Source organism: Gobius niger (genome assembly GCF_951799975.1).
Source record: "Gobius niger genome assembly, chromosome: 24".
NCBI classification, from domain to species: Eukaryota; Metazoa; Chordata; class Actinopteri; order Gobiiformes; family Gobiidae; genus Gobius; species Gobius niger.
Window position 1 is genome coordinate 1,200,098 of NC_136875.1, and position 16,097 is coordinate 1,216,194.

The 16,097-nt window shown below is 45.2% G+C and overlaps 1 protein-coding gene across 1 annotated transcript; it reads right to left on the reverse strand.

Moving 5' to 3' along the window:
* Positions 1-2,212: 2,212 nt before the first annotated feature.
* aggf1 (angiogenic factor with G patch and FHA domains 1) lies at positions 2,213-15,830 on the reverse strand (the record flags this gene model as incomplete). The annotated part of the gene is made up of 15 exons (XM_079582420.1): positions 15,590-15,830; positions 13,073-13,338; positions 12,854-13,012; positions 12,104-12,203; positions 10,170-10,417; positions 9,681-9,809; positions 8,371-8,577; positions 6,067-6,436; positions 4,938-5,037; positions 4,676-4,727; positions 4,123-4,224; positions 3,508-3,762; positions 3,312-3,433; positions 3,131-3,230; positions 2,213-2,443 (listed from the first exon to the last, which is right to left on the reverse strand). The coding sequence occupies exons 2-15, from the start codon at positions 13,328-13,330 to the stop codon at positions 2,213-2,215; spliced, it is 2,433 nt and encodes an 810-aa protein (XP_079438546.1). The 5' UTR covers positions 13,331-13,338; positions 15,590-15,830.
* Between the last annotated feature and the right edge of the window lie 267 nt (positions 15,831-16,097).

A 16,097-nucleotide genomic window follows, 5' to 3' on the forward strand; every position in this document is an offset into this window, starting at 1 on the left:
GTCAATATTGTCTCAAGGCCTGAGCAGCTGCAGGGCGGGGCGGGTCGAGCAGTGGTTCTCAAGGTGCGGGCCGCTTCAGGGTCAGTCAGCTCAAGGCACATCGGGTTGAATCTCATTATTTTCTTTGGTTTGACATGTTATTTAGTTGTAAAAGTGCTCTTGGAAGCACCTCATTTAGACCTGGGCCCTGTGCAAAAGGAAGTGTTTTAGTACGTTTGAAAAGTGATCTTCTAACGGCCAAATGAAGACGACAAACACACAAAGTCGACAACATTAAAGATTTTATTAGGAAAGTTCTTCCTCAGCTCTTTGATCGATTGGAACATTTCTCTTTTTATTTTAAACTGGTCCCAAAGTGTAAAGAGTAGCTCAGTCACGTGACCACTGATGCATTCTGGGAAATGTAGGCACTTCTTTCCATGTCAGTTCACAGACGTTCAGCCTCAGACACAAAAGTCTTATTTACAGAAAACACTCTTGGCTCTCTGTCGCCCCCTCTGTCCGTGCAGCTCCTGAAGGAGGCTCAAAATGATTTTCTGAATCCACTTCATTTTAGCCTCGTTTTGTTCTGACACAATTTGATCAATAAAAAACAAATTCAGTGTTTCTACAGCAGCAGAAAGTCAAATGTTTTTCTTTTTAATGCCACTTCAAGGCGAGACACTGCAGGTGGAACATGGATTTTTCACACTGGTCTGCTGTTAAAAAAAAACTACCTACAAGGTTTATATGATGACGTTTTGTTGCTAGTGAGCTTTTATCTTTCACAAATACGGACACGTTTGGTATCCACGTGTAGCATGAAAGGCTGTGACACATGTGCAAACAAAGTAACTAAACTTCAGGGCCGTTTTCATTCTACTCTTTAACAACATCTCCACTTCAGAAGCTCCGATACAGCAAAGTTATTTTGTCTTTGATTTGAGGCTAATTTTAAGAAACCTGTCCACCGGGCAAGATACACTTAAATTAAGATAAAACAACGGTTTTATTTCAGTTAAATACAGATTTTTTTAATCTAGTTTTGAGTGCGGTGATTTATCTCATCACAGTTCACATGCTTGGACTCGACCACATTTGGAAGCTTCTTTCACATGGATTTTTCAATATAGAATTCCTGCCTGATTTATTGGGCTCTGAACTCTAAATGACTGATCAATAGCTTATTCAAAAAGATCCCAAAGCCCTCAGAGCAAATCTTTATAACTAATAAGTCACTAAATAAAACCTTACCTTTAAATCTGACTCTGTCCATTATTTAGATTTAGCCGCTGAAAATATTTGCAATGTCGACCATTTGTAATCACACAACTTATGTCTGTGATCTACAATAGAAGATTCAAATTGATGTCTCAATATTTAGTAGAGTTGTTTCATATTCACCTGCAGTGGCTTGCCTTAAATCAGGGGTGTCAAACATACGGCCCGTGGGCCCAATCATTTACTCCAGCCACTGCCCTGTAGAGCATAAACCACAATATTAAAACAATAAATAAGTCTCTAGAACATTCCTGTGTGGAGTTATGATTTTTTTTAAAGAATAACCAGAATGCTCATTCTAGCCACAAGAGGGAAAAAAATAAAAAAATAAAAAAATGGACAGTCTGCCCCAGGACGGCTGTGGCTTCAATAACAGCTTACCACCACTGAATGTGGAGTGAATGAATAATGACTATGTAGTACTTTGAGGAACTTGTGACACAGGCTTGTAAAGTGCAATACAAGTGTAAGCTGTTGTAATTGATGAAGCTACAGTCAAGTTGGGACCAAATCACAGCTTAATATCATTCATTTATTGGAAACATGTTCTCTAGTATTTACAGCCCGCGTCCCGCTGTGGGAGCTCAGTTTGACACCCCTGCCTTAAATGGAATGTTCAATGTCCAAAATATTTTAAATATTCTTCTGATGGAGCCAGACTCCTGCATCAGCTCTCCGGCGCCCCCTGTGGCTCCTCCGCTCAGCTCTCCGGCGCCCCCTGTGGCTCCTCCGCTCAGCTCTGTGGCTCCTCCGCTCAGCTCTCTGGCGCCCCCTGTGGCTCCTCCGCTCAGCTCTCCGGCGCCCCCTGTGGCTCCTCCGCTCAGCTCTCCGGCGCCCCCTGTGGTTCCTCCTCTCAGCTCTCCGGCGCCCCCTGTGGCTCCTCCGCTCAGCTCTCCGGCGCCCCCTGTGGCTCCTCCTCTCAGCTCTCCGGCGCCCCCTGTGGCTCCTCCTCTCAGCTCTCCGGCGCCCCCTGTGGCTCCTCCGCTCGGACCCAGGCGGCTTCAGTGGCCTCTCCTCCTCCAGCAGGGGGCGGCGCTGTGCGGGGCAGGCAGGTGTCGTTGAAGCGCTCGCGGGCCTTGTCCCAGTTCAGCTGACTCCGCGTTTTATTCAGGGACGGGTCGTCCAGCGCCACCGCGGCGGCGGCGCCCAGACCAGACTGGGCCTTCCGCACCTTCAGCTCGATCTGAGGAAACACAGTTTATTCAGAATTTAAATAAAGACAGCCACAATCAGAGGAATAATGAGACTTAACTTCAACGATAGTTGGTTTTCGATACCGATAACTGAGCGATACTTTTCCAGATATCTATTCACCTTATTATTATGGACATTTCTTTAGTGGCTTCCTCTTTCATGGTTTATAATAAAAATATCAGGTACAGAAACAGACGGCATCTTTGTTTTCCCTCTGGCTGCTTCGAACATTTCCCCACCAATACTTTAAAAGGGACAATCCAGAGTTTAAAAATGTTAAAATGAAGTATTTTCCTCCCCCGACATGTTCCTCCATGTCCTAATGTGTAGAATGAGCTCAGACCTATTAACCACAACTGCCTTTAAATCCTGCACTGTCATTAAAAACGGTGTCACTTCAGGTCTGAAGTGCCGTCATGCACGAGCTTAATATAGAAGGTGCAGTTACACGTATGACCTGAGGTGGCAGTAGTGAGTATAATATGGCTAACTTACGTCTAGCGCTGAATTCTGAATATTGATTTGTACTAAATGAAGCTACAGAAACATGAGGATGTGGCTCAGCGGCCCTGATGACTGAGCTGATGTGCATGTGTGAAGGAGCACTCACCGGGTCCCTGATGTGGCTCAGGGGCCCTGATGACTGACTGATGTGCATGTGTGAAGGAGCACTCACCGGGTCCCTGATGCCGGTGCCTTCTTTTCCGAGGCCACTTCCTTTTTTCCAGCCCATTTTCTCCAACATCTTTCGCCCTTTGTTGCCCTCGCTGATCTCTCTGTGGGGCACACACACATAGATTCAGATGTTGACCAGTGTCTGCCGTGTGTTTCTGAGAAAGAGCAGGTTTCTTTCTCACTGGTGAACTGAGGCCGGAGCGTCGCCCCGCTGAAAGGCGCCCTGACTGCCCACGGTCTGTCGCCGGCTCTCGGCGCGGTCCCTGTACCGCGGGTTCTTCAGCGCCTTCACCTCGTCACCGCTCTGAGCAAACAAACACACCAGACCATCGTGTCACTTTCTTAAACATTACGGAGCTTCATCCTCATGATCCTCACCTGCAGGCCGTACTTGGCCTTCATGTTCTTGAGCTCTTTGACCCTCAGCGCCTCCTTGTCCTCGCGGCTGACGGTGGGGGCGTGGCCCACCTCGGGCGGCTCGCGGGGGTGCTTGGCGAGGTGTGCCAGGATCTGCCCGGGCTCACAGCCGTCACAGGTGTCAGTGCCCGGGTGGATGTGGAAGGACAGCACGGTGTCGCCCATCTTCACCTCATCCCCATGGGTCAGCGCCACCGGCGGCGACGGCGCCTTCGGCTACAACATGCACAACAGGGGCCAGGGAAGACAGTTTCAAGATGGGACACTGTCGGTGAACGTGCTGTAGATGAAATACGAGGAACATTTCCATTTTCATAGTAAAATAAGGCCCTTTATGTGGGAACATCTAAATAATGTTCAGAGCCAGGTTTATTTTGGGACATATTAGTTCCAAAGATTTGCTCAGAGGGATTTTGGAGCTTATTTAGTTTTGGAATAAACTAGTATCGGTCAAAAATCTAATTTCTCTGTTTTTTTTGGTTACAACACTCAAAACATCTGTCAGGAATTAGATATGGGAAAAACCTTCTAAATCCAATAGTATAAAATGTGGGGTCTGCAGATGATGTCACAGACCTGGAGGATGCGGTTCCCGTTGATGACCGTCCCGTTCTGACTGCCCTGGTCCACGAGCATGTAACACTGCTGCTGCGCATCGAAGTGCACCTCAGCGTGGAACTGAGGAGAGACAGGAGAGGACATGAAGAGGCCACCATAACGAGGCCAAGAGGAGATGAAGAGGAGACGATAACCATGAAGAAGAGACGAAAGGGAGGCCAAGAGGAGACGAAGAAGAGACGATAATCATGAAGAAGAGACGAAAGGGAGATTAAGAAGAGACCAAGAGGAGACGAAAAGGAGACGAAAAGGAGACCAAGAAGAGACCAAGAGGAGACGAAAAGGAGACCAAGAAGAGACCAAGAGGAGACGAAAAAGAGACCAAGAAGAGACCAAGAGGAGACGAAAGGGAGACCAAGAAGAGACCTAGAGGAGACGAAAAGGAGACCAAGAGTGTGTTCATTAACATGCACCGTCCCAAACAAACAAATAAACCAAACCGAAAGAGGAGACAAAAAGGAGCCGAAGGAGCTATGGAGCCAGCGTCAGAAGAACTCCTCTGTGGACGTACCTTACTGACTCCCATCTCTGCGATGCGGATGGCGTGGTTCATGTCCTTCTCCCTGAAACACAGACAAACATCAGTCAACCCTCGCTGCAGAGAACGTGAGATGATCAGGGCTGGGTACGATACTTGATTCTGATGGGTCTTATTATTCTAAATGGAGTTGGGGGTTTGTGAATGCGCCCTCCTGCGGTCACATTTGTGGGCATTGGCTTTTTGGTTGGCTGTCTCCCTCCCCATGTATGACCCCGGCAGATGAAGCGCGTACCTGCCGATGGTGGCGGTGCAGTCGGCCGTGAGGATGAACAGAGTCCCCACCTGCAGCACGGGGGAGCGCACCACCGTCACACGAACACAAGGGGGCCACGCTGAGGGGAAAGTACAACAGCTGTTAAAGAGAGTATCTGGAAAATATGGATTCTACGGTTTTTGTCAGCCCAGTGTTTTTATTTCCATCTAAGAGCTTCGACGGCTCACTTTCTGCAGTCTTCCTCAGAGTCAGTGCGTCCCATCAACTGAATTACACCGTTTTCAATAAATGGAGGTACAATGTGCTCCTTTATCCAGTGACCATTGTTCAGACGCTCAGAGATGGCGGATTTGTTCTTGCTCGGCTTCTTGTTGGTTTCTTTTCCACAATGTTTTCCTTTTTTCAAACACTGAAGGCCTTCCCTGTTTCTCCGATGTATTTATTGCATGACCTACACAAGATTTCTATTGTATCTGCCTACATTTCCTCTATTTTTCCATTTATTCATCAATCTCTGCACTTTCTCTGTAATATTTCTGATGTTTTCTTCCATACCAGTACTTTAGAGATGCTTGGAATCCCACTTGCTTTCTGTTGGTTTGGTTTTAAGCTACTTTACCATGCCCGGTCCTACCTCCACTGATAAGATAACGGCGCCAAAAACTGTAAATCAGGTGGCAAGAGACATCGCAGCAACATGATTTGACTCGAGGGATCATTTGGAAAGCAATCATGCAACGTGTGAACGGCAGTTTTATTGGAGGGCGGCTCCACTTCTGTTGTGAATCTACCGACTTCCAGCTTTCTTTTGGTTTACACAGCCCTCTATAGTTCGAATGCTCCAACTCTCTAGTTTCCGCCACAAAAGACTGCTAGTCGTTGCAATGTTTTAGATGACGCGGGCCGGGCGTTGAACTTCGAATAATTCAAGCGTAATTCGGCACCCCCTCCAGCAGATGGCGCCCTGGGTGGCCACCTATGCCCAGTGACTCTGATGTTGAAACTCTCAGGTCTGAGAAACGCCACAAACTGGTCTGACAAAAAGAAATCCTAAACATTACCGCTGGAAAACCAAGTGAACTCTTTTGAGCAATGACTGAAAACATCTTATTCAAAGATTCCTGGTTCCTTCTGCTGTTCGTCTCACCTCCCTGAGCGTCCACTTCCATCTCCACCTCCTCCAGCGCCTCCTCGTCCTCTCCCTTGTCTCCTTTCTCCTCGGACCCCCTGGAGGACGTGGTGGACTCCCTCTCGCTCTCACTGCTGAGCTCTCCCTCCTCTGGCTCGCTGTTGCTCCTCTCGTCTCTCCTGGCTCTGCGCCGCCGTCGCTCCTCTCTCCGGATCCTCCTCCTCCTCCTGCTGCTCTTGGACCTGGACTTGCTCCTGGACCTGCTTCTCCTGCGCCTCCTGCGGCTCGGGCTCCTCGACCTGGAGCAGGATTTGGACCTGGGTTTGCGAGGCTCCTGTTGCTTCCTGCTGGTTGCCTTTTCGTCTTTCGTGGTCTCCTTCTGCTCCTGCTGCAGAGAGGTCAGAATGTTGTGGAGCTGCTGACCTTTGGGCTGTTTTAGGCTCGTGGTTCCATTGGTCTCACTTTTCACAAAGGCTTTCATTTTCCCCCCGAAGGTTTGACGTTGGGAGACGAACGAACGCTTGGGTTTGGATTTGCGAAGGCGTGTGGGAATCACTTACGAGGCTGGACACTGCAGGTCTAGGTCTTTCACCAATAACGATCTTATATCTGCTCATTTTCATAGTTTTAGTCTCATTGTAGTCAGAAAACAAACGACACTAAATGCTGCATTGTGGAGGTGTGGCCAGCGCAGCTCTGTGTTTGAAGTACCTCTGTACGGCGCCGCGTTCCAGTAAGAAGAAATCCTCATTTTAGCCAAAGATTTAGCCACGTCTTCTACCTAAATCAGAACAACTATTTTAGTTTAGACGCAAAACGCAAGCAGAAACTTGTAATATTTTTGGGCTGCACTTTGTTAACAGCGCAGTAATGAGACGGACATGATGACGATAACAGGTCAGGGAGACCATTAAAAGGTTTAAGTAACACACGTCTGGACTAGGCTTGGGACGAGAAAGAATCTTTGACAGAATATTTAATAAACAATTTCTCATGGGGATTTTTTTCCAATGTTTTTGCTTTGCTAGTTAATGTAGAATAATTACAATCCAATCCACTGATAAAAAAATACAACTAAATTTTAGCTTTTGGTCAAATGGCGAAGCCCTACTTCCCCCGAAAGAGTTTGGTAAGACTGCCACAGGTGGGTTTGTAAATATAAATCAGCTTGACAGCGAGGAAAACATTTTGAAAAGTCTGGCTCTTACTTAAACTGCAGCTCCAATAACACTACCAACTTTAACTAAAACATTTCATATGATTTTTTTTTGTATTGTGACACAGGGTTTCCATTACAATAAGAGAATCAAGATGTATTGTGAGTCATAGGGTGTGGAAAATACATAGTATTAACATTAGTAAACTTAAACTTAAATTGTATTCAGTTCAGTGTTAATTTCGTCGACTAAAATATTTAGTCTTAATTTTAGTCAAAGTGATATTTTTGACGACTAAAATTGGACTAAAACTAAATTAAAAGTTTCTCATGAGACTAAAACTATGACTAAAATGTCCAGATATTTTATTAGACTAAAATAAGACTAAATAAAAATGAAAAGGAGAGACTAAAATCATCCAAACTTCTACTGACAGTCTGAAAAAGCCTCAGATCATTTAAATTCACTGTCAGATGAACAGGTTTGTGCTTTATTCATGTGGGAGAAGCTCCATGAAGTCGAGGACCACAATTAACTAGGATTATAATGAATATTATAAATATATGTCGACTAAATTAGTCTTTGTTTTAGTCGACTAAATTGACATGCAATTTTAGTCGACTAAAACTAGACTAAAATTGAGACTAGACTAAAACTAAAATAAAATATGTTGTCAAAATTAACACTGCTTCAGTTTCACTTTCTTTATATATCTGAAATAATTGTAAGTCCCCCTCCTGAGTGCTCCAGTACCCCTGGTTGAAACACTCTCTCGAGTTAGTGGGACTTTCAGTGGCTCGCAGGCCTATTCTAGTGAACTTTTTCTCATTCTTTTCCATTTAAGCTGGCATGGAAACACTGCAGGAGTCTGCTCAAATGAGTGCTTTTCAGTCCTTCTGATCAGAATTTCAGTCTTAATGGCAAATCTACTGCTTGATCAATTAAAATAGAAAATACAATATCTCATACGATGCAGTACAAATAACATTTTTGTTTGTGTCGCAGCCTGTCTTTATAAGGTAGTGGTAATAGCTCGAGACCCACTGCTCTACAGTGAGATTAACTCATGAAGACTGAGACCAATGGAAGCCACAGCCAGGGTCAAACTGATTCCTCATGACCTTGTTTAAGACCACAGTGATCTTTGGTGATCTCAGGGTCATACCTTGTCGTCCGGCGGCTTCTTCTTGAGCTCACTCTTCAAGTCGCTCATGAGCTTCTTGAGTTTCCAGCTCTTCCAGTCGCTGTAGCTGCGCTCGGACGCTGGAGTCTCCGCCTGGACCTCGATCCGCGAGTGGAACTGGTACTTGCCACTCTCCGCGTCGTAGTGATAGTAAATGCCCGTGTTGTTGTCATAGTACAGCTGGTTCACCTGCAGGGGGCGAAAGCACACTTACAACATGATCCCGACTGTAGAGGAAGTATGGTGATGGATAAAGACGCAGCACTTTTTCTCTCAGTGTTTGGTTCAGTGGACGAACAGTGGGATGCAACGCAGCCGTTAGAATTGGCATTTCTGATGGATTTACCAAAACATCTCTACGCACTGAATATTAGTCTTTACGCACATATCAAGACGTTCAAACCAAACAACTTTTTTACAGACCGTTTTGCAAACAGAGCCCAGTACTGAATGTTTCCCAGCACTGTAGGAGGAAATACAGAACTGCCATTGAAAAGACCAATTTCATTTACTGGACAGTGCACGTTAATGAACACACATGGGACTGTCGTCCCACACTCACACACTCTCACTCATACTGGCCTATTGTACATTGTTTATTGTTTATTGTTTATTGTTTATTGAAAGGATCCCCATTAGCGCAGTCATGCTGTCGCTATTCTTCCTGGGGTCCCAGGACATGCTTTTAGTAGTGAGATGAACCGGAGTACCTGGAGGAAACCTGTGCAGAAACGAGGAGAACATGCAAACCTCACACTAAAGGCCCCGTCCGTACTAACGATGATGACAAATATACAAATATTATGGATGCATGCTTTTTGTCATCATCGATAAGCCCATAATTAGGCCTCATAATTCTAAGCTCTAGTTGCATTGAATCTGCGGCTCAGCTCGCTGCCTTTCTCTCTTTTAGCTGAAAATACGAAGAGTATTCCAGTGAAACAACGCTGTGCAGGTGCTCAGGATCTGTTTTTTTTAACTTTTTACATCAAAGTCACTTCAATATTTTCACCGCAACAGTATGTGAAACAGACGTGGAAATGTGAGGATTTCTGAGAAAATAGTGATCTATTCTTATTTTTGGTAGAGTTTATACATTTTGGGCAGAACTGTGTGCTGTTACATTGATTTCTGGTCACAAAATAAGATGCAAATATATGTACATAAGTCCTGGGTATCATTATTAGTATCGGTATGGTGCATCCCTAATGAATATTCTAGTGGATGAAAGCAACACTGCTCAACACAGCAGACTTAATGAAGGCTGAGAAAGCAGTGAGGTAGTGACTCACAGAGTCGTAGTAGAAGCCAGTGCTGTGGTCGTAGTACATCCCCGTGCTCTCGTCAAACACAAAGCCCGTCTGATTGAGCGCCTGCTCCGCTGTGGCCCGCAGCATGTCGGAAATGGAACTCTCGGCCTCCTGAAAACACACACACTTTCTCTGATCATTCAGATCAGTGACAGGATCAACCACACACCACGAAATCAGACATTTGACATGCCCCATATCAGAGAAGGCCGGACGCTGCCGTGAAATATAGAAAATATAGAAAGAGAGCAAACGCTCCTGTACGATGTTTATTTAATGACATTTGGCCTGTTTTCATTCATTCCACTCTAGAAACATCTGCACTTTAGTCTCTCCTACTCCGACTCAACTACGTGTGGGAGCTTTTTTCACACATGCATTATTCAGTATCTAATGATATCTTTTCACTTGCATAGTCTGGTCTTAAACTCTGCCGAGAACAGCAGGGCGGGAGGGCATCTGACACAGTACCTGAGAGCCAGTGGCGGCTGTGGCCACGGTGCTGAGCTCTTCACTGGTGCAGCCCTCTCCTCCTCCTGCTGCTGCTGTAGCATCTTCCGCCTGCAACGTATCGAGTCCCATCTCTGTGTCTCCCTCCACAGCCTCAGGCGCAGCAGCGAGCTCAGCGCCCCCCTCAGGCGCAGCAGTCTCAGCCTCTCCCCCTGCCGCCGCAGCAGCCTGGGCCTGGTAGTGCCCGCCATAGTAGTAGTTGTAATAATCTGAAAAGGAATAAAGTACTTAGTACATAAAGGCTTTATGCTCAGAGCTGCAGCAGCAGGAGAGAGGCAGACAGGGACGAGCACAGGCGCTAACACAGGCGCTGACTCACCACAGAGGAACATACATGAAAACAGGACATTAGGCTCCATCAAAGCGTTCTCTGGATCTCTGTACTAGGAGAATCTGCCACACATCTACGTCAAAAACCGGCTGTAAAGATGGTAGAATTAGGGTGGTCAAAAAAATCTATGCTAAAAGTGGCATTGAAGCTAGTTTTTCATTTGAGGTATCGATACTTTCTGTGTTTCCTCCGGGCTGCGCACAGAGCAGCCCCTTCTCTACGATCCTTAAATTAAAGCTCAAAAGTACTCACTTACAACGTACAACTACATGCATCCATTGTCAAAGTGTAGAATCATTTTCATTTAAACAAAAAAAAAAATCAAATCGAAAATTGAGATTGATCAATATGGGGGGAAAAAATCTTGATTATTTTTTGTCCAAAATCGCCCAGCCCTACTCCTGACGGTGTTTCACATGATGCTAGTAACTGTCCACCTGTAACTCACTGACTGCCCTGTAATCTTGAGCTATTTTTTTTTTTTTGGACAAGACACGGCTTAGCCTGGCTAGCACCAGCCAAAATATCACACGTGATATGGGGACCAATTCATTTTCAAACAAACTACAATCGTCCATCTGTCCAATAGTGACATTGTCTTGCCATCCCTCCCCGTTCTGTGATTGGTCCCCAAATCCATGCAAAGATTTCAGCCTTTGTCTCCATGGTGCTGAACACGATCAATTGAAAATATAGTGACCCCAACCCGATGTGTGGGCGAGCCGTGGGGTCCGCAGAGTAAATGTACATACACATCACTAGAAGACACCACGGATGAAAGAGATACGAGCTTAAGGCACTTTGAAACTGTGCTTGCTTTTCATTCAAAAGTTCATTTAATTCTGTATTCAGCTTAAAATGTGAAACTAATATATGATATGAATATATCAGTGTTTTTCAACCACTGTGCCGTGGCACACTAGTGTGCCGTGAGATATTGTCTGGTGTGCCTTGGAAAATTATCCAATTTCATCAAAAACTTTTTTTTTTTCATTATTATCCGCAAATAATGTACCGTTTTTGAAGAATATTTCATACTAGGTTGCTAATTTCTTTGAGACAAGAGAATTAGTGATGCGGCAGGTGGCGGTGACAGTGACACTGTGGCTAGCGAGACTATACGGTGTTCCTATTCAAGACACTTTGATGTGAACGACTGAATATAGGCTACAGGGCTACATTTTTAAATACTTTCTGCTGGTGGTGTGCCTCGTGATTTTTTCAATGAAAAAAATGTGCCTTGGCTCAAAAAGGTTGAAAAACACTGGAATATATGATATAATATATGATATTACAGTGTCATAGACTCATTACATGTAAAGTTTGATGATTTTGGCTTACAGTCCATTTTCATAATGTTCTATTTTTACGACATTTTTAATTTGGGGTTTTTACAAGATGAGCCATAATAATCAAAAGATAAACAAATATCCTTATACAGATCTCACTTTGCATGTAATGAGTCTATCATACATTAGTTTCAGTTAAAGTTGGATAACAGAAATGAATGATATTCTAATTTTCAGCTGTGAAGCCCAAATGCCTCCGTTCGTATTTGACTCACCAGTGTCTGTCCACTCGTACTCCTCCGTCTGAGTCTCAGCGTCAGACTTCACTTTGTCTTTCCTCTTTCGGTCATGAAGCTCTGCACTCAGCTGCTCCACCTAAAATAAAGACATTGATTTAGTCAAATGATGAGCTTGGCAGTAAATCCATTAAATGAACATATATATGTTTTTGGAAAACGGTTACATTGTTAGTTCCTCCATTACCTGAAATAAATAACAATCAACAACGTGTGAAAAGTCACGATCTGGACCTTTCATCTGAGCATTTGGACTCATTTCTGGCAGTGCCACAGAGTCAACACTGGCCGCCACGACCATTGTCTGCACATGGTCGTGGCGTCCAGCGCTCCTGCGGGGGCTTCTGCATCTGTCCCCACGACCACCTATCTCAGCCTCGGATCTGACTTCTACTGGACCTTATTTGACTCATATCTGATAAACTGCGTGTGCGTTTAGATCGATCTTTTCTCTTGTGGTGCGTTTGTGAGGTGCTTTCGTTTCCACGCGGACTTTTAGGAGTCACGTTGCTGAACCGGGAGCAGAAGCTCATTTACGCAGAGCAGCTCGTTCTGGGCAGTGTTTTATCAAACTTGTGTGGACTCAGAGGCTACAGCCGCTGTAGTGTCTCTGAGTCCGAGTGCTGAACTACAGCACCTGTCCGCAGTGCCTGCACGTTTGCTCCGCCCACTTTTCCAAATATCCAGCTCTAAAGTGAAGTTGGTGTGAGTGTGTCAGAGTCTTTGTACCTGTTTGCGCAGGTCCTCGTTGTAGCTCTCTGTGCTCCGCTGCATCCGCTCACTGTGACTCAGCTGCTTCTGGAGTTTGGTCAGTTCAGCCTTACACTCCTCCAGCTCCCACTTCAGACTCTGAGCTCTCTGTCGCAGCTCCGCCACCTCCGAGTCCACCTCCGAGTCCACCTCCGAGTCCACCTCCGAGTCCACCTCCGAGTCCACTTCCGAGTCCACCTCAGGTGCATCAAAGTCCGGGTCAGCCGCTCCACTGTGTCCCAGCTCCTGCTTCAGACTCTGAGCTCTCTGTCGCAGCTCCGCCACCTCCGAGTCCGCATTAAGGGCCTCACAGACCGGGTCCGCAGCTCCATTGTCCCCCAGGTCTTCTGGCTCCTCTTTAAGACAGTTCCCTCCCGGCCGCTCTAAAGCCTCGCAGACAGTCGTGTCGGCCGCTCCATTGGCCCCTGGGTCAGTCACTCCATTCCCGTCCTCCATCAGTGCAACTACACCACAGGAAAAGATTTTGGAAAACTCAAACAAGATAGTTTGGATAATAAAGAAGTAATGGCCGTTAACGTGGTATCATGTGGTAACATTCACTCATTGATATAAGACAGAAGAGATAACCAGTGTTCCATTCAGCCCCATTCATAGTAATGATCCCTTGTGACCTGTGAAATTAACATGGCTGCTCAATCTCCTCTTGGTCAGGTTAGCACATCTTTAGGGCTGCCCCTTAAATTCCTTAAAAGGGCAAAAAGGCCCTCGCGGAGCGGGTGGACTGGCTTCGAGCCTCCACAGAGCTCCAGTCTGTCTGAGTTTCAGCTTTTTATAGCTGACCAGCCTGGTTAAATGATGCCTACTCCAGCGTGGTCACATGGGTCATAGCAAATTTAAGAAAGAGATAAACTCTTTGAGCCAGGCTTTTAGGCAGTACAAACAAGGTCAAAGTCTTCATAGAAACGCTGTTTACCAAGTGTCTTTTGGAGCTGCCCCTGGCCACCAGGGGGTGGTATTACAGCAATGTCAGCTCCTACCATGAGGACCAAAGAGAAGGGCTTTCCTCACACATTGGATTCACTTTACTGACCGACATATGTCATGGTTAATAGGGCTGGGACGGGATGCATCAGGATAACCAGGGCCCAATCAGATATGCATCAGCACATAGTACGTAACATGTTTACCTTAAAATGTGTAAACAGAAAACTGTCATGTGTCCAAAGTTAGGATTGAAAAGTGCATTACAAAATGTGCTGTAACTGTTACTGGAAAACAAAGGAGTGTGTGATAAAAATGCCTCTAAACACAAGAATTCACAAGAATCGATACAGAATCAAACGTATTGCGATTGGATCCGATATTTTGTCCCAGCCCTAATGGTTAATGCCAACTTTTCTGCAGGAAATAACCCTAACCTTAAACACACACTGTGCAACTTTAAATGTAAAAGAAAAAAGTGAATATCAGTGCATTTTGACCTTCCAGTGACCCAGTGGCTGTTTGGGTCATTAGCTTAGCGCCTTTCATTTCAATCACAATAGCCTCTATGATGCTCCAGTTTCATGTTGGTTTTCTGAATAGTAGCAGTGGGTTGAAGAAGTATCCGTACCCTTTAACTTTGACATTTTGCCGCGCTATGGAGCACAAACACAAATAAATAATTCAAATTTTATGTGAAAGACACACACTAAGTGACGCACAATCATGAAGTGAAACGAAACTTAGACACGATTTTGAACTTTTTTTAAAAAACAAAAAACTGAAAAGTGGGGTGTGCAAAAGTATGTATATACCTGAGTTAATACTCTGTGGACTCCACTGTTCACTATGCTTTACGTACGTTGTTTATTCTGTAATGGCTTTTTGGGAAGGTGTTTTAAGGGGGGGGTATTATGCAAAATTGACTTTTTCAAGCTTTCCATCATGTTATTCTGTCATTCCCTCATTAAAAACATGGCTGAAGTGTTGCCTTGGCACTTTCACGTATTTCTGAGTAATCTGTAAAAACTCTGATGGCGGCCATTTTAGGGATAGGTTTGCCTGAGTCCTCCTAGGAACGCCCCCACCTCCTGGAGACGCCTCCGAGCTTTGGTCACCAGCCGAGTAACCAACCACTGCTCCTCAGCAGAACCCCCTCCCCACTGATGCCACAGACAGCGTGTGGAGGGGGCGTGTCCGAAAGGCTCAGAGGTTCTTAAAGAGACAGAGGCCTATTTCAAGACATTCACTACAGCCATTTTGAGAGAGACATTTTATACAAGGAAGTTATTCTAATTTACTGCATTTACAGACCAACAGAAGGTTTGCTCATCATTGTAGTGTGATATAGACTGGTGCTATGGGACTGAAAAAAGCAGAATACCCCCTCTTTAACCATATATATATTGTTGAAATACCACCATTGTATACTTCACCTCTTGGAAGATGTCAGTGGGAGCTACTTCTATGGGAGCCGTTCTTTGCTTTGTTTAAGTGCCAAGTATCTTTGCCCAGGGTGGTGGGTTGTGGACCCTGTTGATAAGCTAGTTTGCAATCATAAAATCAGGTATAGGGCCTTTAATGTTCGACTCCTGGCCCTAACCGTAACCGGGTAGATAGTGCCCATAATGACACATAACATTCACCTCTGTCTATAACTGAGATGTTGACAACACTTGAGAAAGGCCCCTTACATTCTATATATATTTTAAATAAAAGCCGAAATGCCAGCAGAGCAGCAGGAGTGTGTGAATGAATGGGCGCGCGCCTCACCGTGCAGCCGCCTCTCTTCTCCTCCGCGCTGGTTTCCGCCGGGTCTTTGTCCAAAAACTGACCTGAAAGCGTAAAATAAAGAGTGTGTCACCAGAGAGTTCGCAGGACACGGGTCTGAACATGTTTGTGGAGGAGACACAGACAGTTACAGGGAAAGCCGGCCCAGTTTTGACTGATTTTTGTTTTAAACCTAAAAAACCTTCGGAACGCGCTCACAACAAAACCACCGCCGCCATTTTGTCTGCGGGCGGAAGTGAAGGGCGTCCACTTCCGCTTCTGAGTCAGACAGCTGAGAGCGCGCTGACACCTGCTGGACAAAAACAGGATGATTTTGAGAAGTATTATTGTAATGCAAAATACAGATTAAATATCTGTTAAAGTACGAGTGTAATACTTTCAGCCCCTGCAATAAGTATTTTACTAGATTAGTTTAAAATTCTCAATTTGAGCATAATAATCCAAGTTTGAGTTGTTTTGGCGAGTTAAGATGTAGTTGGGCTTTTGACCT